Source organism: Mobula hypostoma, chromosome 30, assembly GCF_963921235.1.
Source record: "Mobula hypostoma chromosome 30, sMobHyp1.1, whole genome shotgun sequence".
NCBI lineage: Eukaryota > Metazoa > Chordata > Chondrichthyes > Myliobatiformes > Myliobatidae > Mobula > Mobula hypostoma.
Genome location: NC_086126.1, coordinates 9,778,200 through 9,800,234, shown reverse-complemented (window position 1 = coordinate 9,800,234; position 22,035 = coordinate 9,778,200). Strand labels below are relative to the sequence as shown.

Below are 22,035 nucleotides of genomic sequence, written 5' to 3'. Positions count from 1 at the left end.
AGCAACACCAGAACAATGTTGCTCCTTCCACTGTGTTTCACAGTTGCGATGAGGCTTTGGTTGTTAGTTCAACCTTTGTCTCATCTGTCCCTGAAGCATTGCAGAACATCCAGGTGGCCTTTTGCAAATTTGGGATGTTCAGCAATTTTGTGGCTTCCTCTGTGTTGTCCTTCCATGAACACCATTGCCAACACCATCAGTGTTTTTCTTGTTGTGGACACAGGAGCAGAGACTTCAGCAAGTTCTAGAAATTTTTTGAAGGTCTTTTGCTGTTACTCTTGGGTTCTTTTTCACCTGCTTCAGCATTCATTGATTCGAACACCTGGCTCCAAATAGCCTTTGTAGGAGGCATTATCCCAGAGGTTCACCTACTTTTTGGAGTCCTGTGGAAGAGTTTCGGCCCGAAACGTCAACTGTACTCTTTTCCATAGATGCTGCCTGGCCTGCTGAGTCCCTCCAGCATTTTGTGTGTGTGTGTTGCTTGGATTTCCAGCATCTGCAGATTTTCTCTTGTTCATACTTTTTGGGACCTAGACTGATTGTTTAAATGGCGTACTCAGTGTTGACGAGAAGAAGTGCAATTGTTTGTGTGTTGTTAGTTTAGGCAGATTGTGTTTGTCCATTATTGTGACTTAGATAAAGATCAGACCACATTTTCTGAATCATTAAGGCAGAAAGCCAGGTAATTGCAAAGGGTTCACAAATCTTTTCTTGCAACTGCAGATGTGTGCCAACCTTTTATAGACAATAGACAATAGGTGCAGGAGTAGGCCATTCAGCCCTTCGAGCCAACGCCACCATTCACTGTGATTATGGCTGATCATCCACAATCAGTATCCAGTTCCTGCCTTATCCCCATAACCTTTGATTCCGCTATCTTTAAGAGCTCTATCCATCTCTTTTGTGAAAGCATCCAGAGACTTGGCCTCCACAGCTTTCTGGGGCAGAGCATTCCATATATCCACCACTCTCTGGGTGAAAAAGTTTTTCCTCAACTCTGTTCTAAATGGCCTACCCCTAATTCTTAAACTGTGGCCTCTGGTTCTGGACTCACCCATCTGCAGGAACATGCTTCCTGCCTGCAGCGTGTCCAATCCCTTAATAATCTTATATGTTTCAAAAAGATCCCCTCTCAGCCTTCTAAATTCCAGAATATACAAGCCCAGTTGCTCCAATCTTTTGATATATGACAGTCCCGCCATCCCGGGAATTAACCTTGTGAACCTACGCTGCACTCCCTCAATAGCAAGAATGTCCTTCCTCAAATTTGGAGACCAAAACTGCACACAATACTCCAGGTGTGGTTTCACCAGGGCCCTGTACAGCTGCAGAAGGACCTCTTTGCTCTTATACTCAATTCCCCTTGTTCTGAAGGCCAGCATACCATTAGCTTTCTTCACTGACTGCTGTACTTGCATGCTTGCTTTCAGTGACTGATGTACAAGAACACCTAGATCTCGTTGTGCTTCCCCTTTTCCTAACTTGACTCCATTTAGATAATAATCTGCCTTCCTGTTCTTACCACCAAAGTGGATAACCTCACATTTATCCACATTAAACTGCATCTGCCCAATCACCCAGCCTGTACAAGTCACCCTGCATTCTCACAATATCCTCCTCACATTTCACACTGCCACCCAGCTTTGTGTCATCGGCAAATTTGCTAATGTTACTTTTAATTCCCTCATCTAAATCATTAATATATATTGTGAACAGCTGCGGTCCCAGCACTGAACCCTGCGGTACCCCACTGGTCACCGCCTGCCATTCGGAAAGGGACCGATTAATCGCTACTCTTTGTTTTCTGTCAGCCAGCCAATTTTCAATCCATGTCAGTACTCTTCCCCCAATACCATGTGCCCTAATTTTACCCACTAATCTCCAACCTACTCCAAGATCAATCTAACACTTCCCTCCCACATAGCCCTCTATTCTTCTATCATCCACTTGCCTGTCTAAAGGTCAATTTATACTTGTGTGTCAAATCGACGCCATAGGTACGGTGTAGCTGCGTACCCTACACCGTACCCTGACGCGCAACTCCGCAGAAGTGTAACTGCTCGTTGTGGTGACGCAGACCGCAACAGCTGTGATTGGTCGGCTTGGTAGCATCGCATTTCCTCCTACACTGCAGTCGCTTCCCATTGGGCAGCTGAAGGGCAGGGAAGGAACTCTGGCTGCAATGCTTTCCGTAAAGCTTTACAGACCTCCGAAATTATGGAGGACCCCGTGCTCGACGCCAGTTTGTAGCTGGCTGTTACAGCCTATTGACTTCCACCTGAAGCTAAAACTCGAATGGTGATTGCCAGTCTCTGAGTATACTGTGCGTTCGCTGATGCGAAATAAATAGTTGGAGACGATGAACCAAATCCACCTGCCGACATCCGAAAATATTTGAAATGCGTTTCCTCGTCCATGTCTCTCAGTGGCCAGACAAGCACAGAAAATTCACCCTCCTTCGGTTTCAGTCGCCATTGTTTGAAGTTTGAGTTTCTTTGTGTTGAGTTTCAACACAGTGGCATAGAAACCCCACCGCCAACTAGCGTTTTGGCGGTGGATTGCAGAGCGACGCAGACACACCAATGCACAAGTATAAATGCTCACAACGGCGTAGCCCACTTGTGTAGGCTACGGCATAAGCTAGTACACACAAGTATAAATCGGCCTTAAGAGTCTCTTAAATGAAACTGATGTATCTGCCATCTCACATCTCCTGTCATGTTGATGGAGACCAAGTCTTTCATGATTAGGATCCTTCGACTAAATCAGTGCTTCACAGAGGGCAATAGAGATGCAGCCAGACGGGAGAAGGCTAACTACCCACTTTGACATTTAACAGGTTATAATATATTTATTAAAATTTTCCTCATTGATTAAGCTTTTAGTTACCTATCTAAATATCATGCAACACACATCAAAGTTGCTGGTGAACGCAGCAGGCCAGGCAGCATCTCTAGGAAGAGGTAGAGATGCTGCCTGGCCTGCTGCGTTCACCAGCAACTTTGATGTGCGTTGCTTGAATTTCCAGCATCTGCAGAATTTCTCGTGTTTGCGTGTCTAAATATCATCTTCAGTTGATTTGTCAGGTTTTATTTAATGCTGCTTCTGGATAAATTTAGCACACCAAAGGCGATTTATAAATGCGTTGTTCATCATAAGCATTAATGTTGAATAAATCTACGGGATTTGTATTCACTGTTTAAATTTTGGTTTCAGGTTTGAAACGCTCGAGCCGGAGATGAACAGCCAAGCCTCCCGGATCTCAGCCGTCAACCAGGTGGCCAGCCAGCTGCTAAGCACCGAGCACCGTAACAAGGATGAGGTCACTGGCATGAGAGACCAGCTGAACAGCAGGTGAGCCCATTGCAAGCGCCAGGAGACCTGGTGCATTGCTGGTGTCAGTAAAGTCAGCAGAGCACTTGCTGGAGTCAGTGACGGAATTCCTTTCTCTGGTCTCACCCAAACTACCAGTAAACTATGACGGTAAAATTTGTCGCACAGTGTGTCCGTGGCAGAAAATGAAAAATATTTAGATCCGCCTCCACGTCCTCAAATGAGTGAATATAAATTTGTTTCTGTGTCACCATCCCTGTAATTTTTCTTCCATTTCCCTATTTTATTCATTTATTAAAGCAATAATCAGATTCAGGTGTATTATTGTTGGCATATGCCGTGAAATTTGCTTTGTGGCAGCAGTGCTGTCCAAGACAGACTAAATAAATATATAGGAAGATGATGATAGATACAGCAAAAGAGGAATAGTGAGTAGCGTTAATGGACTTGATGGGGAGAGATGAGAGATTCAGAATCAGGTTTATTATAGAAACATAGAAAATAGGTGCAGGAGTAGGCCATTCGGCCCTTCGAGCCTGCACCGCCATTCAGTATGGTCATGGCTTATCACCAGCATGTGTCATGAAATTTGTTAGCTTAGCAGTAGCAGTTCAATGCAATACATAATATAGAAGAAAAAGATGATAATAAATAAAGTACTGTATACATGTATTGAATGATTTAAAATTGTGCAAAAAGCAAATAATACATTTTAAAAAGTGAGGCAGTATTCAAGGGTTCAATGTCCATTTAGGAATCTGACGGCAGAGGGGAAGAAGCTGTTCCTGAATCGCTGAGTGTGTGCCTTCAGGCTCCTGTACCTCCTCTCTGATGGTAACAGTGAGGAAAGGGTATGCCCTGGGTGCTGGAGGTCCTTAGTAAAGGATGCTGCCTTTCTGAGGAACTGCTCCTTGAAGATGTCCTGGGACCTTTGTAAGCTAGTACCCAAGATGGAGCCGACTAAATTTACAACCCTCTGCAGCTTCTTTTGGTCCTGTGCAGTAGCCCCCCCACCCCCCACCCCCTCATACCAGACAATGATTGAGTTGCCTGGGGCTGTACTGCTGGAATTCAGAAGAATGAGAGGAGATCGTATAGAAACATATTAAATTATGAAATAAGATAGAGGCAGGAAAGTTGTTTCTAGTGGGAGGTGAGACTAGAACTAGGGGACATAGCCTCAAGATTCAGGGGACAGAGATGCGGAGGAACCACTTTTCCCAGAGAGTGGTGAACCTGTGGAATTCTCTGCCCAATGAAGCAGTGGAGGCTACCTCAGTAAATATATTTAAGACAAGGTTGGACAGAGTTTTTGCATAGTAGGGGAATTAAGGGTTATGGGGAAAAGACAGGTAGGTGAAGATGAGTCCATGGCCAGATCAGCCATGAGCTTACTGAATGGCGAAGCAGGCTTGACGGGCCAGATGGCCGACTCCTCTTATTTCATATGTTCTTATGACTTTCCAGAAATCTGATGGCAGAGGGGAAGAGGCTGTTTCTAAAGAGCTGTTTAGTGTGTGTCTTCAGGCTCCTGTACCTCCTCCCTGATGGTAGTATTGAGAAGAGGACATGTCCTGGAGAGTCCTTACAGAGAGTCTGATGTCATACCTGTAACAGTGCAGTAGTCAGAAAATAGGAATGTTTGTCTTTTTTAAGGCACCAAAGCTGATTTCCACCTCCCTCTCAGTACTGGAGTATCAGCCTACATTATGCATTTAAATCCTGATTTTGGATTTAACTGTTCTGATGCCATGAGGATAAGTTCAGATACTGTCCAATCCCTCCTCCAAGAGGGCCGCAGACTTGTCCTAGGATTTGAAAGCTTCATGTCTCAATAACTCAGAGAGCTATAATAGCTGAAGTCAGAGCTTTATGCTCTTGACGGGGTCACCCATACCAAACAAGTCAAAGGGTAGAGGCCAGACTAAGAGTGGTCTGCCGGTCCTCCAGGTGGGGGGCGGGGGTGGGTCAGCTCAGGGCCAACTACCCTCACTGGTTAAAGAAAAAAAAATTGTTAGCGAAACAGCAATGATGAATCTGGGTGCGACCGTATATGGTCGAGGACAGGCAGAGGTGGAGAACCTTCATTGCTCCCCTAAAGGCCAGCGGTATAACCTGCAGTAACCAACCCATTCCCTGTTCCTTCCAGAAGCTTCCTCCCTCTATATTGGTCATCCTTAATTTCCCTGAACTGAGTCACTTGCTCAACTGTTTCGGAGGGAATTTAAGAATTGATAATGTGGGAGTGGATCTAGGGAAACGCTGTGCCGAGACAGGTAAGACAGGAAGCATTTCTGGCCCCTCTCTCATTTGTATTCTTTGCCCACTCGATTGGTACCCCTTCCACAAGCATCCAATCCCCCCACCATCCACGGACAGTTGCAGCAGTGTGTACGATCTACAAGATGCACTGCAACAACACATCAAAGTTCCTAAGGCAGCACCTTCCAGACCCCACGACCACCACCATCTAGGAGGATGGGAACGGCAGATACCTGGGAACACCACCACTTGGAAATCCCCCTCCGCATCACTCACCATCCTGACTTGGAAGCATATCGCCGTTCCTTCATTATCATGGAATTCCGTCAAGATCATGGAATTCCCTCCCTAAAGGCACTGTGGGTGTCCCTACACCTCGGGGACTGCAGCGGTTCAAGAAGACAGCTCAACACCACCTTCTCAAGGGCAACTAGGGATGGGCCAATAAAGGCTGGCTTAGCTGGCAAAGCCCACGTCCCGTAAATGAATAAAAAAGTTAAATGCCTGAATTCCAAACCACTTTTATGAGCACTTCAATGTAGCACACATAAAATGCTGGAGGAACTCGGCACGTCAGCCAGCATCTAATGGAGAGGAACAAAGAGTCGACATTCTGGGCCGAGACCCTTCATTCGTTTGCTGATTTGTAACTCCTGCCTATTATCATCAACCTTCCCTATAACCCTTCCCCTGTTTCTGAACTCGCTTCGACTCTGATCTACCTCTAACTTCTGTCAGTTCTGTCCAAAGGTCACCAGCCCAGCTTCACTTCTCTCTCTCCACCGACTCAGCATCAGGAGTAACTCCTAAATCCACTCAATCCTCATGAAGGTCCTCCATCGCTGTCTGTCCCCGGTCGCACACAGTTATTGAAGGATTCTTCGTTGCTGTTTCCGTAACGATTTTTTAATTTGACCAGTCAGGTTTATTAGCCTGGAGGACGGGTGGACCACTCTCAGTCTGGCCTCTAACCTTTGACCTGTTTGGCATGGGTGAGGGTTTTGCTCGAGGGACGACTGCACAAGTGTGTGGACGTCAGCGAGTTAGACCAGCTCGAAAAGTTTAAAAGGAGAGAGTTTTATAGAGTGGGCGACAGTGCAGACTGAATAGGAGGGCTTTGGCTCAATGGGGCTTAGGCGATAGCGGGTGGAGGCGAAGTAAGCTACCTGTGAGGAATAGAAACAGGAAGTATGTCTGTGAGGCTGGTGTTCTGTACTGGGTGTCAGATGTGGGATGTCCAGGAGACTCCTGGCCTCCCGGACGGCCACACCTGCACCAGGTGCGTTGAGCTGCAGCTCCTTAGGGACCGGGTTAGGGAACTGGAGCTGCAGCTCGATGACCTTCGTCTGGTCAGGGAAAGTGAGGAGGTGATAGGAGCTGCAGGCAAATAGTCACACCGGGGCCTTGGGAGACAGATAATTGGGTAACAGTCAGGATATTAGAGAGTACCCCAGTGGCTGTCCCACTTAACAGTAAGTACTCATATTTGAGTACTGTTGGGGGGGACTGCCTACCTGGGGGAAGCGACAGTGGCTGAGTCTCTGGCACAGAGTCTGGACCTGTGATCAGAAGGGTATGGAAAGGAAGAAGGCAGTGGTAATAGGGGACTCTATAGTTAGGGTATTCTGTGGACGGAGGAAAGAAACATGGATGGTAGTTTGCCTCCCAGGTGCCAGGTTCTGGGATGTTTCTGATCGAGCCCATGATATCCTGAAGTGGGAAGGTGAACTACCAACGGCATAGGTAGGAAAAGGGAAGAGGTCCTGAAAACAGACAGGGAGTTAGGAAAGAAGTTGAGAAGCAGGACCTCAAGGTAGTAATCTTGGGATTACTGCCTGTGCCACGTGACAGTGAGAATAGGAATAGAGTGAGGCGGAGGATAAATGTGTGGCTGAGGGATTGGAGCAGGGGGCAGGGATTCAGATTTCTGGATCATTGGGACCTCTTTTGGGGCAGGCGTGACCTGTACAAAAAGGACAGGTTGCACTTGAATCCGAGGGGGACCAATATCCTGGCAGGGAGGTTTGCTAAGGCTGTCGGGGAGAGTTTAAACTAGAATTGCTGGGGGGTGGGAACCAAACTGAAGAGATGGAGGAAGGGGCTGTTGGCTCACAAATAGAGAAAGCTTGGAGACAATGCAAGAGGGAAGATAGGCAGGTGATAGAGAAGGGATGTGCTCAGACAGATGGATTGAGATGTGTCTATTTTAATGCAAGTAGCATCATGAACAAAGCGGATGAGTTTATAGTATGGATCAGTCTTTGGAGCTATGATGTTGTGGCCATTACAGAGATTTGGATGTCCTGGGGGCAGGAATGCTTACTTCAAGTGCCAGGCTTTAGATGTTTCAGAAAGGACAGGGAGGGAGGCAAAAGAGGTGGGTGAGTGACAGTGCTAATCAGAGATAGTGTCACGGCTGCAGAAAAGGAGGAGGTTAAGGAGGGATTGTCTACTGAGTCTCTGTGGGTGGATGTTAGAAACAGAAAGGGGTCAATAACTCTACTGGGTGTTTTTTATAGACCACCCAATAGTAACAGGGACATCGAGGAGCAGATAGAACATAGAACAGTACAGCACAGTACAGGCCCTTCGGCCCACAATGTTATGCCGACCCTTAAACCCTGCCTCCCATATAACCCCCCCCCCACCTTAAATTCCTCCATATACCTGTCTAGTAGTCTCTTAAATTTCACTGGTGTATCTGCCTCCACCGCTGACTCAGGCAGTGCATTCCACACACCAACCACTCTCTGAGTAAAAAAAACTTCCTCTAATATCCCCCTTGAGCTTCCCACCCCTTACCTTAAAGCCATGTCCTCTTGTATTGAGCAGTGGTGCCCTGGGAAAGAGGCACTGGCTGTCCACTCTATCTATTCCTCTTATTATCTTGTATACCTCTATCATGTCTCCTCTCATCCTCCTTCTCTCCAAAGAGTAAAGCCCTAGCTCCCTTAATCTCTGATCATAATGCATACTCTCTAAACCAGGCAGCTTCCTGGTAAATCTCCTCTTTACCCTTTCCAATGCTTCCACATCCTTCCTATAGTGATACAGATATGGACACAGATTCTGGAAAGATGTAATGATAACAGGGTTGTCATAGTGGAAGATTTTAATTTCCCAAATATCGATTGGCATGCCCCTAGAGCAAGGGGTTTAGATGGGGTGGAGTTTGTTAGGTGTGTTCAAGAAGGTTTCTTGACACAACATGTAGATAAGGCTGAACTTGATCTGGTATTAGGAAATGAACCTGGTCAGATGGCAGGTCTCTCAGTGGGAGAGCATTTTGGAGATAGTGATCACAATTCTATCTCCTTTACAATAGCAACAGACAAGTTAGGAAAGCATTTAATTGGAGTAAGGGGAAATATGAAGCTATCAGGCGGGAACTTGGGAGCATTATTTGGGAACAGATGTTCTTAGGGAAATGTATAGCAGAAATGTGGCAAATATTCAGGGGATATTTGTGTGGTGTTCTGCATAGGTACGTTCCGATGAGACACGGAAAGGATGGCAGGGTACAGGAACTGTGGTGTACAAAGGCTTTTGAAACCTAGTCAAGAAGAAAAGAAAAGCTTATGAAAGGTTTGAAAAACTAGATGATGATAGAGATCTAGAAGATGATAAGGCTAGCAGGAAGGTGTTTAAGAATGAAATTAGGAGAGCCAGAAGGGGCCATGAGAAAGCCTTGGTGAGCAGGATTAAGGAAAACCCCAAGACATTCTACAAGTATGTGAAGTGCAAGAGGATAAGCCATGAGAGAATAGGATCAATCAAGTGTGACAGTGGAAAAGTGTGTGTGGAACCAGAAGAGATCGTGAAGAAGATGTGCTGGAGCTTTTGGAAAGCATCAAGTTGGATAAATCACTGGGACCGGATGAGATGTACCTCAGGCTATTGTGGGAAGTGAGGGAGGAGATTGCTGAGCCTCTGGCGATGATCTTTGCATCATCAATGGGGACGGGAGTGGTTCTGGAGGATTGAAGCATTGCAAATGTTGTTCCCTTATTCAAGAAAGGGAGTAGAGATGGCCCAGGAAATTATAGACCAGTGAATCTGGTTGGTAAGTTGATAGAAAAGATCCTGAGAGGCAGGATTTATGAACATTTGGAGAGGCATAATATGATTAGGAATAGTCAGCTTGGCTTTGTCAAAGGTAGGTCGTGCCTTACGAGCCTGATTGAATTTTTTTGAGGATGCAACTAAACACGTTGAAGGTAGAGCAGTAGATGTAGTGTATATGGATTTCAGCAAGGCATTTGATAAAGTACCCGATGCAAGGCTTACTGAGTGAGTAAGGAGGCATGGGATCAAAGGGGACCTTCCTTTGTGGATCCAGAACTGGCTTGCCCACAGAAGGCAAAGAGTGGTTGTAGAGGAGTCATATTCTGCATGGAGGTTGGTGACCAGTGGTGTGCCTCAGGGATCTGTTCTGGGACCCCTTCTCTTCGTGATTTTTATAAATGACCTGGATGAGGAAGCGGAGGGATGGGTTAGTAAATTTGCTGATGACACAAAGGTTGGGAGTGTTGTGAATAGTGTGGAGGGCTGTCAGAGGTTGCAGTGGGACATCGATAGGATGCAAAACTGGGCTGAGAAGTGGCAGATGGAGTTCAACCCAGCTAAGTGTGAGGTGGTTCATTTTGGTAGGTTAAATATGATGGCAGAATATAGTATTAATGGTAAGACTCTTAGCAGTGTGGAGGATCAGAGGGGTCTTGGGGCCCGAGTCCATAGGATACTCAAAGCTGCTGAATAGGTTGACTCTGTGGTTAAGAAGGCATATGGTGCATTCATCAACTGTGGGATTGAGTTTAAGAGCTGAGAGGTAATGTTACAGTTATATAGGACCCTGGTCAGACCCCACTTGGAGTACTGTGCTCAGTTCTGATCACCTTACTACAGGAAGGATGTGGAAACCATAGAAAGGGTGCAGAGGAGATTTACAAGGATGTTGCCTGGATTGGGGAGCATGCCTTATGAAAATAGGTTGAGTGAACTCAGCATTTTCTCCTTGGAGCGGTGGAGGATGAGATCGTGACCTGATAGAGGAGTATCAGATGATGAGAGGCATTGATTGTGTGGATAGTCAGAGGCTTTTACTCAGGGCTGAAATGGCTAACACGAGAGGGCACAGTTTTAAGGTGCTTGGAAGCAGGTACAGAGGAGATGTCAGGGGTAAGTGTTTTACCCAGAGAGTGCTGAGTGCGTGGAATGGGCTGCCGGCAATGGTGGTGGAGGCGGATATGAAAGGGTCTTTTAAGAGACTCCTGGATAGGTACATGGAGTTTAGAAAAATGGAGGGGTATGGGTAACCCTAGGTAATTTCTAAGGTAAGGACATGTTCGGCACAGCATCGTGGACCGAAGGGCCTGTATTGTGCTGTAGGTTTTCTATGTTCTATGACCCTCCCAAAAGCCAAAGCACAAAGCCTTGTCTCCAGCCAACATAGCCCTCGAAATCATTGAGACACACGAGCCTCCAAACCCTACCAGTAGGTTGTGGTCCTCTTGGAGTCATAAATAAATGTATCTGAATCTTAATGTCAGCAGTGACTCTGCCTCCATAGTCCTCTGGGGAAAGAGAATTGCAAAGATGTTTGGAAATTCCTTGTCAGCTCCGTCCTAAATGCCCAATTCTTTGTTCTGAAGTTGTGCTGACGTTTCCAGATTACCCTGCGTAGGAAAAGACAGTGCAGCAGCATAGTGGTCAGTGTAACGTTAGAATAGTGCCAGTGACCCAGGGTCATATCCACTACTGTTTGTAAGGAGTTGGCATGTTTTCCCTGTGATCTTGTGGGGTTCCTCTGGGTGCTCTGGTTTCCTCCCAAATTCCCAGGTCGTATGAGGAGCGTTTGATAGCTCTGGGCCTGTACTTGCTAAAAGGAGAGGATTTATTTGAAACCTGTTGAATATTGAAAGACATGGACAGTGGATGTGGAGAGGATGTTTCATATCGCGGAGGAGCCTAGGAGCAGAGGGCCCAGCCTCAGACGAGAGGGATGTCCCTTTAGAACGGGGATGAGTAGGAATTTCTTTAGCCAGAGGGTGGTGGATGTGTGGAATTCATTGCCACAGATGGCTGTGGAGCCCAGGTCATTGGGTATATTTAAAGCGGAGGTTGACAGGTTCTTGGTTAGTAAAGGTGTCAAAGGTTGCAGGGAGAAGTCAGGAGAATGGGGTTGAGAGGGATTATAAGTCAGCCATGGTGGAATGGTGGAGCAGAATTGATGGGCCAAGTGGCTTAATTCTGATCCTGTATCTTATGGTTTGGTAGGTAATTGGTGACATGGGTGTAATTGGGTGGTATGGGCTCGTTGGGCCAGAAGGACCTGCTACCATGCTGTATCTCCAAATTAGTCTGAACCTCTACTCTCTGTCCCCTCATTTGTTTCAGTAGGATCACCTCAGTCCTCCACTCCATGGAGCAATGGACCTAACCTGCTCAGCCTTTCTTCATTTGTCAACCTTTTCAACTCGGTCAGTCTAGTGAACCAACAAGCAAGTCCTTCTGGAGACCAAGATGGTGTCTGGTACCCCATGTGTGGTCTCACCAGTAATCACCTGGTTTTCTGCATTAAGTACTCATAAAATGTGGTCTGGTCTTCATCTGAGTCACAATAATAGATGAACACAATCTGCCTAAACTAATAATGCACAAACAATTGTACTTTTATTGAACACATTATTTAATCATTCACGGTCCGGGCTGGAAAAATTACATGATCCCTTGTATTTAATAACTGGTAGAACCTCCTTTAGCAGCAATAACCTCCACCAAACATTTCCTGTAGCTGCTGATCAGACTTGCATGGCACGAAGAGGAATTTTCGACCGTTCCTCCATACAAAACCGTTTCAGTTCATCAGTATTTCTGGGATACCTTGCATGAATAACCCTCGTCAGGTCAAGCCATAGCATCTCAATTGGGTTAAGGTCTGGACTCTGACTTGGCCATTCCAAAACACAAATTTTCTTCTTTTTAAACCATTCTGCTGTTGATTTACTCTTGTGTTTGGGATCATTGTTTTGTTGCATCATCCAGCTTCTATTAAGCTTCAGATGACAGACCGCTGCCCTGACGCTCTCCTGTAAAATGTCATGATACAATTTTGAATGCATTGTTCCCTCAACGATTGCTAGCTCTCCAGACCCTGAGGCAGCAAAGCGACCCAAAACCATGATGCTCCTTCCACCATGCTTCACAGTTGGGATAAGGTTTTGATGTTGGTTGTGCAGTGCCCTTTTCCTTCCAAACATAGTGGTGTGCATTTCTGCTAAAACATTCAACCTTTGTCTGATCTGTCCACAGACCATCGTCCCAGAAGCATTGTGGAACATCCAGGTGGTCTTTTGCAAACTTGAGATGTGCAGCAATGTTTTTTGGAGAGCAGTGGTTTCCTCCGTGGTGTCCTTCCATGAACATCATTCTTGTTCATTGTTTTTCTTCTGAAGACTTTAGCAAGTTCTAGAGAGTTCTGCAGGCCTTTTGTTGTTGCTATTGTGTCCTTTTTCACCTCCTTCAGCATTGCACGTTGTGCTCTTGGTGTGATCTTTGCAGGACACCCACTCCTAGGGAGCGTCACAACAGTATTGAATTTCCTCCATTTATAGACAATTTCTCTTCCTGTGAACTGATGAACACTCAGGTCGTTAGAAATGCTTTTGTATCCTTTTCTAGCTTCTTGTATCTCTCTTATTCTTCTTCCAAGATCCTCTGAAAGATGTTTTGATCAAGGCAGGGTGCACATAAACAGATCTTTCTTGGGAAGAGCAGTCTGTGTGTCTTTTTTAAAGGACAGGGCACCTCTACAACCCACACTTCTAATCTCATTGACTGGAACACCTGATTTGCAAGAGCTTTTGCAGAAGGCATTACCCAGAGGTTCACGTACTTTTGAACCTAGACTGCGATCGTTTGAATGGTGTACTCAGCATTGACGAGAAGAAGTACAATTGTTTGTGCATTATTAGTTTAGGCAGGCTGTGTTTGTCTATTATTGTGACTTAGGTGACAATCAGACCACATTTTCTGAGTAATTAATGTGGAAAACCAGGTAATTGCAAAGGGTTCACAAACTTTTTCTTGCGACTGTAGCTAGGATGCCTGGGACCTTTGCACAGTACTGTATTTGTCAACCGGGAGCGGAGAGTGAGTTTGTAGATCTGGCAGCAGCGAAGGACGTTGGGAGTGGCGAGGACAGGGTGTGGGGCAGAAGGAATGCCGGGCGGCTGGTGATGCAGCTCCAGACACACCCAGTCCTGAGACACCAGGGCAAGGTTATTTGATTCCAAACAATTGGTTTATTGATCGACAGAATGTCTCTCTGGTGCTTCCCTCTCCAGTCCCCTTTTCCCAGACATGATTCCCCTCTCCCTGCCTCCTTCCTATTCTCAGTCCACAATTGCATTGCAGCCCATAGCAGAATTGGGTTTATCATCACTCACATATGTCATGATTTTTTTGTGTGGCAGCAGTACAATGCAATACATAAAATTACTGTAGTGCTATGCAAAAGTCTTAGGGCAAGCTATATATATTTGTGCCCAAGACTTTCGAACAATACTGTATAATCATCTTCTTGCAGTCAAGCCCCGCATTCCAATAATTACTCACTATGCATGCAAGCTATTTTTAAAATTTTCACATTAGGTACCCACCCTTAATCCCCTTGCACAGTCGCACTTTCTATTCTCACTCTGATAAAATAACTTGTTTATCTTCAGTCTTCCTTTTAAAGTAGAAACCTCACACGTTCTCACCTACTATTCCATCTGCTAACTTCCTGCTCTCTCGCTGAACTTGCGCGTCTCCATTTCTCTGCAGGATGTTTGTGACCTTGCAGCTTGCTAACCCAGAAGCTGGTCTTGGGGGTACTTTGCTCCTTCGACAATTTCATCGGTATATGGAACCTAGAACAGTACAGCACAGGAACAGGCTATTCGGCCCACTATGTTGTACTGAACCATCTAAAAAGAGAATAAAAAACACCCAAACACTAATCCTTCCTACCTACACCATGCCCATATCGCGCCCCCTATCTTCCTCACTCCCATGTGCCTATCCAGACATCTCCTAAAAGCCTCTAATGTATTTGCCTGTACCTCCGTACCAGGCATCCACCACTCTCTGAGTGAGAAACTTACCCCTCTCAGCCCCCTCTCACCTTCAGTGCATGCCCTCTGGTATTAGGCATTTCAACCCTGGGAACCAGATACTGTCCACTCGATCTGTGCCTCTCATAACCTTATAAACCTCTATCCGGGGCCTGCATTGTGCTGTAGGTTTTCTATGTTTCTGTCCAATCTTCCCTCAGCCTTCAGGAATTCTGAACAAGATGGAATCATACAGCCCCCTTCCCTCCTTCCACGAAAGAGCCCCTATCTCCCCCCCCAACTTGTTCCATCAGAAAGCATTAGCCCTCCACCACTGACCAAGCAATAGTTTTGAAGTGCAATGAAGGAAATCTTGCATTTGCAGTGATGGATTGGCTGCTGGGATCACAGTGCACAGAAACAGACCATCGGCCCCACTGCTCCGTGCCGACCCGCACACAGATCTAAACTCTGGGACAGTTGCACTATTCACGTGGAATCACCGAGAGTCTGGCAGCATTTGCAGGAGCTGCCGGGGCTGCACCAGTGCTTCAAAAAAGCTTTCTGTCCTCTACTGCCCGGTCTGTTCAAAGGATGCCTACCGTGGGGGAGTTTTAAGTCTTCCCTTCGATGGGAGTTTGGTGAAACCCTCCCTCACTGCTCCCCCTCTGTGATCTCTGCTGCCCTCCGACCCTTCGACCGTCACCACAGCCACCTGTCCTTCCCGGGAGCTTGTGTTCGCTGCTGTCTTGTGCCATGTTCACCAGTCACTGAAAGCAAGCATGCAGGTACAGCAGGCAGTGGAGAAAGCCAATGGCATGCTGGCCTTCATAACAAGGGGAGTTGAGTATCGGAGCAAAGAGGTCCTTCTGCAGGTGTATAGGGCCCTGGTGAGACCACACCTGGAGTATCGTGTGCAGTTTTGGTCTCCAAATTTGAGGAAGGACATTCTAGCTACTGAGGGAGTGCAGCGTAGGTTCACGAGGTTAATTCCCGGGTTGGCGGGACTGTCATATGTTGAAAGATTAGAGCGACTGGGCTTGTATACTCTGGAATTTAGAAGGATAAGAGGGGATCTTATTGAAACATATAAGATTATTAAGGGATTGGACACGCTAGAGGCAGGAAACATGTTCCCGATGTTTGGGGGAGTCCAGAACCGGAGGCCACAGTTTAAGAATAAGGGGTAGACCATTTAGAACGGAGTTGATGAAAACTATTTCACACAGAGGGTTGTGGTTCTGTGGAATGCTCTGCCTCAGAAGGCAGTGGAGGGCTCTGGATTCTTTCAAAAAAGAGTTAGATAGAGCTCTTAAGGGATATGGGGAGAAGGCAGGAAAAGGGTACTGATTGTGGATGATCAGCCATGATCACAGTGAATGGTGGTGCTGGCTCAAAGGGCTGAATGGCCTACTCCTGCACCTATTGTCTATTGTCTTTGTGGCTTCCCACCCACCTGGCTTCAGCTATCACTTTCCAGCTAGATTCTCTCTTCCCCCCCCCCCCACCTTTTTATTCAGGCATCTCCCCCACCCCCTATCCTTCTCAGTCCTGAAGAAGGTCCTCGGTCCGAAACGTCGACTGTGTACTCGTTTCTGTAGATGCTACCTGGCCTGCTGTGGCCCTCCAGCATTTGTGTGTGTTTCTGATCGTGTGCCGAGATTACAGGAGGTCCTTGGAAGTGTCTTTACGGAAGATCTCTGGAACTACCATAGGGAGCCTGGGAGTGTAGGGATCAGCAGGGAAATGATAGGATTCACGGGAGGTTTCGTGGAATTGTGTCAGTATGCAAAGGGAGATTCTGTGGAATTGTGCCAGTTAATGCAGACGGTGTCCTGTCAGCTTTCAGTGGTTTTATAGCTCACTACTTTTCTCTGGAGGTTTCTGAGAGTCACAGTATTTCCACAGGCTCCCGAAGAGGCCGTATTTGCATGAATCGGGGAGTGGGGGGATAGTGCCGTGGCGGTTAGTGCAATCACCGATTGCAGTTCGATTCCCACCGCTGTCGGTAATGAGTTCGTACGTTCTCCCCATGACCGTGTAGGTTTCCTCCGGGTGCCCCAGTTTCCTCCCACATTCCAAAGACATGAGGACGAGGAGATCAGAGGTCCCCAACCTTTTTTGCACCATGGACCGGTTTAATATTGACAATATTCTTGCGGACCAGCCGACGGGGAGGGGGGGGAAGTGTTCAAGTTCAACAGTGTGTGAGAGGGAATGAGGAAAGGTGCAGCTGACTCGTATCATATCGTCAAATCATATCATTTCTTTGCAGCCAGTCGCACGTGCTTTGCGGCCCGGTGGTTGGGGACCACTGGAGTGGATTGCGGGTATGCTATGTTTGTGCTGGGAGCTTGACAATACCTGCGGGCTGTTACCAGAACAATCCCTGCATTTGATGCAGTTGACACTTTTCATGGCACGTTTCGACATACGTGCGATAAATAAAGCTAGTCTTCATCTTCAGGGTGTGGCAGCATTTATCGCAGGTCCCAGAGAGTCTGTCGTTAATTACACGGGCACTTAAGCAAAGGTGATTATTTAACAGGAATCCCAGGAGGGTGTCAGTATTTACAAGGTCTCAGGAATGCCTCAGTATTCACAGGATGTCCCAAGGAGAATCAGAATCAGGGGTTTAATATCACCGACATACGTTGTGAAATTTGCTGACTTTGTGGCAGCAGTACAATGCAATACAAAATAATAGAAAACTGTAAATTACAGTAAGTATATATAAATATATATTAAATACATATGTAACGTATACACATATATTAAATAGTTAAATAAGTGGTGCAAAAATAGCAATTTAAAAAGTAGTAAAATAGTGTTCACGGGTTCAATGTCCATTTGGAAACTGGTTGGCAGAGGGGAAGAAGCTGTTCCTGAATCATTGAGTGTGTGCCTTCAGGTTCCTGTACCTCCTGTCTAGTCATAGTCATAGTCATACTTTATTGATCCCGGGGGAAATTGGTTTTCGTTACAGTTGCCCATAAATGATAAATAGTAATAGAACCATAAATAGTTAAATAGTAATATGTAAATTATGCCAGTAAATTATGAAATAAGTCCAGGACCAGCCTATTGGCTCAGGGTGTCTGACCCTCCAAGGGAGGAGTTGTAAAGTTTGCTGGCCACAGGCAGGAATGACTTCCTATGATGCTCTGTGTTGCATCTCGGAGGAATGAGTCTCTGGCTGAATGTACTCCTGTGCCCAACCAGTACATTATGTAGTGGATGGGAGACATTGTCCAAGATGGCATGCAACTTGGACAGCATCCTCTTTTCAGACACCACCGTCAGAGAGTCCAGTTCCATCCCCACAACATCACCGGCCTTACGAATGAGTTTGTTGATTCTGTTGGTGTCTGCTACCCTCAGCCTGCTGCCCCAGCACACAACAGCAAACATGATCGCACTGGCCACCACAGACTCGTACAACATCCTCAGCATCGTCCGGCAGATGTTGAAGGACCTCAGTCTCCTCAGGAAGTAGAGACGGCTCTGACCCTTCTTGTAGACAGCCTCAGTGTTCTTTGACCAGTCCAGTTTATTGTCAATTCATATCCCCAGGTATTTGTAATCCTCCACCATGTCCACACTGACCCCCTGGATGGAAACAGGGGTCACCGATACCTTAGCTCTTCTCAGGTCTACCACCAGCTCCTTATGATGATAACAATGGGAAGAGGGCATGTCCTGGGCGATGGGGGTCCTTAATGATGGACGCTGCCTTTTTTGAGGCTCCGCTCCTTGATGATGTTCTGGTTACTATGGAAGCTGGTGCCCATGATGGTGCTGACTAAGTTTACAACTCTCCTCAGCTTTGTCTTTTTTTTTACACTGGTCCCCTGTGTGTCAGGGTTTGGAAATTGTCCTCTTGTGGGGGAGCTGCATTCAATGGGGACCTGTAAGAATGCTTCAAAATTTCTCTTCCACTGCTCAGTGGCAAGATTTTACTGAGAATGTAGGTTTAGCTCTCGAGGGCTGATGTTTATGCTCCAAAGTAAAAAAGCTCATACCTTTTTTTTTTGCAATGTACTTTTTTCCAGCTGGGATCAGTTCCGGGGCCTGGCAGATCAGAAGAAGGAAGCTCTCAGCTCTGCGCTCAGCATCCAGAATTACCACCTTGAATGCAATGAAACGAAGTCCTGGATTAAAGAAAAGACCAAAGTCATTGAGTCGACCCAGAGCCTTGGAAACGACCTGGCTGGTGTGATGGCCCTCCAGCGCAAGTTGACTGGGATGGAGCGGGACTTGGAGGCCATCCAGGGTAAACTGGACGACCTGCAGAAAGAAGCCGAGAAACTTGCCGCAGAGCACCCGGAGCAGGCTCAGACCATCTTAGCTCGACTCTCCGAAATCAACGGTGTCTGGGAGGACCTGAAGGACACCATGAAGAGGCGGGAGGAGTCGCTGGGCGAGGCCAGCAAACTGCAGGAGTTTCTGCGGGACCTGGACGATTTCCAGTCGTGGCTGTCCCGGACGCAGACCGCCATTGCCTCGGAGGACATGGCCACGAACTTGGCCGACGCCGAGAAGCTCCTCACCCAGCATGAGAACATCAAGAAGGAGATCGATAACTACAAGAATGACTACGAGCGGATGAGAAGTGTCGGGGAGGAGGTGACGCAAGACCAGACGGACGCCCAGTACATGTTCCTGCACCAGCGGCTGCAAGCTCTTGACACGGGCTGGAACGAACTAAGCCAGATGTGGGAGAATCGGTATAATCTCCTGGCACAAGTGTACGGCTATCAGATCTTCCTGCGTGACGTGAAGCAGGCTGAAGGATTCCTTAACAACCAGGTATTCCTGCACACGGGCAGACTTCACAGCCACCGGGTTAAATTTAGAGACATCCCACCCTGCAAAAACTCATTTCAGGGAGGTAGCACCATCAGTTTGCAGGAGACTCCAGGAACTTCCGGGAGAGGTGGGATGTTTGCGATAGAGTAGCTCCTGAGCAGCTAGCCAGCTAGTTTAAATGACGTTAGCTATGCTAATGAACGAATGACATCTGTTAAACTCACCTCAACACGTCTTTTACAGTCTTAACCCACCATGGGCAATAGAAAAGTCACTGTTGCAAACAGTGCAGCGAGCAACACTGTCATTATTTTGACCCCTATTGGGCAGGGGTACACTTTAGTGTAGTCTGGGGTGACGTACGTTTTATATTTTCTTTTTTTGGAACACTCTATCATGGCACGCTCTCTCTCTCTTGTGGTCTTTCTTGCGCTCTCCCGCTTGCTGTCGCGCGCTCTCTCTCTCTCATCGCTCTCTCGCGCGCTCTCTCGCTCGCGCGCTCTCTCGTGGTTGCTCTTGCGTTCTCTTGCTTTCTCTCTCTCGCTCGCTGTCTAAAAAAATTGATCTCCATGATACTGTATATAATTTGCGGGCATCAGGGAGCCACTATTAATATGCGGGAGACTCCCGGAACTTCCGGGAGAGGTGGGATGTCTGGAAACACCTTGACAACACGCAGCTGGTGCACGTAGTTTGGCAGCAGAGGATTAGGGCAAGGTGCGGGTGTCTTGGCAGCCAGATTATTTAAAAGTAATTACCGACATAGACTGAGGGGGGACTGTCTTGTCGAGCACTCTCGCTCTGTCGGCAGCAAGTAGGTTATCCCGGTGGCCGACCATCTTAATTCCGCTGCCCATTCCCATTCTGACATGCCAGTCCATGGCCGCCTCCACTGGCACGATGAGGCCACTCTCAGGTTGGAGTAACAACACCTCATTTCCCGTCTGGGTAGCCTCCAACCTGACGGCATGAACATCGACTTCTCTGACTTCCAGTACTTTCTTCCCCTCCCCTTCCTCTCGTTTTCCAATCCCCATTCTGGCTCCCTTCTCGTCTCCTCACCTGCCCATCACCTCCCTCTGGTCCCCTTCCTCCCCGCCTCTCTCCACTCCCTATCAAATTCCTCCTCCTGTAACCCTTTACTTGTTCCTCTGATCACCTCCCAGCTTCTCACCATCCCCCCCCCCCCCAACTCAACCGTCTTCCCCCCACCTGGTCTGACCTATCACCTCACAAACAAGAGACAATCTGCAGGTGCTGGAAGTCCTGCTTGAAGGGTCTCGGGCCGAAACATCGACTGTACTCTTTTCCACAGATGCTGCCTGGCCTGCTGAGTTCCTCCAGCATTTTGTGTGTGTTGCTATCTTCAAGATCTCTCCTGTTCATAACCGAAAGTTTTTTTTTGGGGTGGCAAATCCACCAGCAAAGCCAGTGGATATGCCCATCTATAACTACCCGTGAGATGAGCTGCCTTCTTGAAGCACTCATGGTAATTCAATATAATGGGGTGTGTACTGATGATTAATTGGCGGTATACATTTCCAAGTTATGTGGAGGGAAGCCTTCGGTTTCTATTGTTCCTGTGCACCTGCTACCCTTTGTCTTCTTGGTGGAAGCAGTTGCTGGTATCGGAACTGCCCAGGCACCTCACTGCAGTTCATTCAGCAGATGTTGCATACCGTGGCCACTTCGCATCCGGGTGTGAGGTGAATGGTATGAATGATTAAGTTGTTGGCTGTGAAGCAGACTTTTTTTTTCTGATTTTGCAACTTTATAAAACTCGGGTTAGACCACATCTGGAGTATTGCATATTGTTCTGGTCACCCCACTATAGGAAGGATGTTGAGTCTTTGGAGAGGGTGCAGAAAAGAGTCACCAGGATGCTACCTGCTTTAGAGGCCATGTGCTATCACTAGAGACTGGACAAACTTGGGTTGTTTTCTCTGGGGCATCCGAGGCTGAGGGAAGATCTGACAGAGGTTTACAAGATTATGAGAGGCATAATGGAGTGGACAGAGAGTATCTGTTTCCCAGGGTTGGAATGGCTAATAGCACTGAAGGTGAGAGGGGGTAGGTTCAAGGGGGATGTGAGGGGTAAGTTTTTGTTACTCAGAGAGTGGTGGATGCCTGGAATGTGCTGCTCGTAAGGAGTTTGAATGTTCTGCCCAAGACCATGGGGTTTCCTCCGGGTGCTCCGGTTTCCTCCCACAGTCCGAAGCTGTACCGCTTATCGGGTTAATTGATCATGCTAAATTATCCGCGATTCGGCCAGGGTTAAATCGGGAGTTGCTGAGCGGCGCAGCCCGATGGGGCCAGAAGGACCTATTCTGCGCTGTAGCCCAATAAATATTTCCGACCTGCAGCCTTGGTAAGGCTTTCCAAGTTAAAACTACAGTTAATATCAAAGTACATATACAATCTGCCACCATATATCACCCTGAGATTCATTTTCTTGTAGGCACTCAAGTAGAACTAAAAAAAAGGACAGAATCAATAAAAAATATGCACAAAGACTGACAAACAACCAATGTGCAAG

General features: G+C 47.0%; 1 protein-coding gene across 9 annotated transcripts in view; it reads left to right on the top strand.

Moving 5' to 3' along the window:
- The window catches only part of LOC134339548 (spectrin beta chain, non-erythrocytic 1-like), a 509,093-nt gene that overhangs the window by 391,810 nt on the left and 95,248 nt on the right, over positions 1–22,035 (top strand). For all 9 annotated transcript variants that reach the window (XM_063036164.1, XM_063036163.1, XM_063036170.1 and 6 more), the window contains 2 exons: positions 3,217–3,354; positions 18,743–19,499. In XM_063036164.1, the coding sequence (XP_062892234.1) occupies positions 3,217–3,354; positions 18,743–19,499 (895 nt within the window). The remainder of the gene's footprint in view (positions 1–3,216; positions 3,355–18,742; positions 19,500–22,035) is intronic.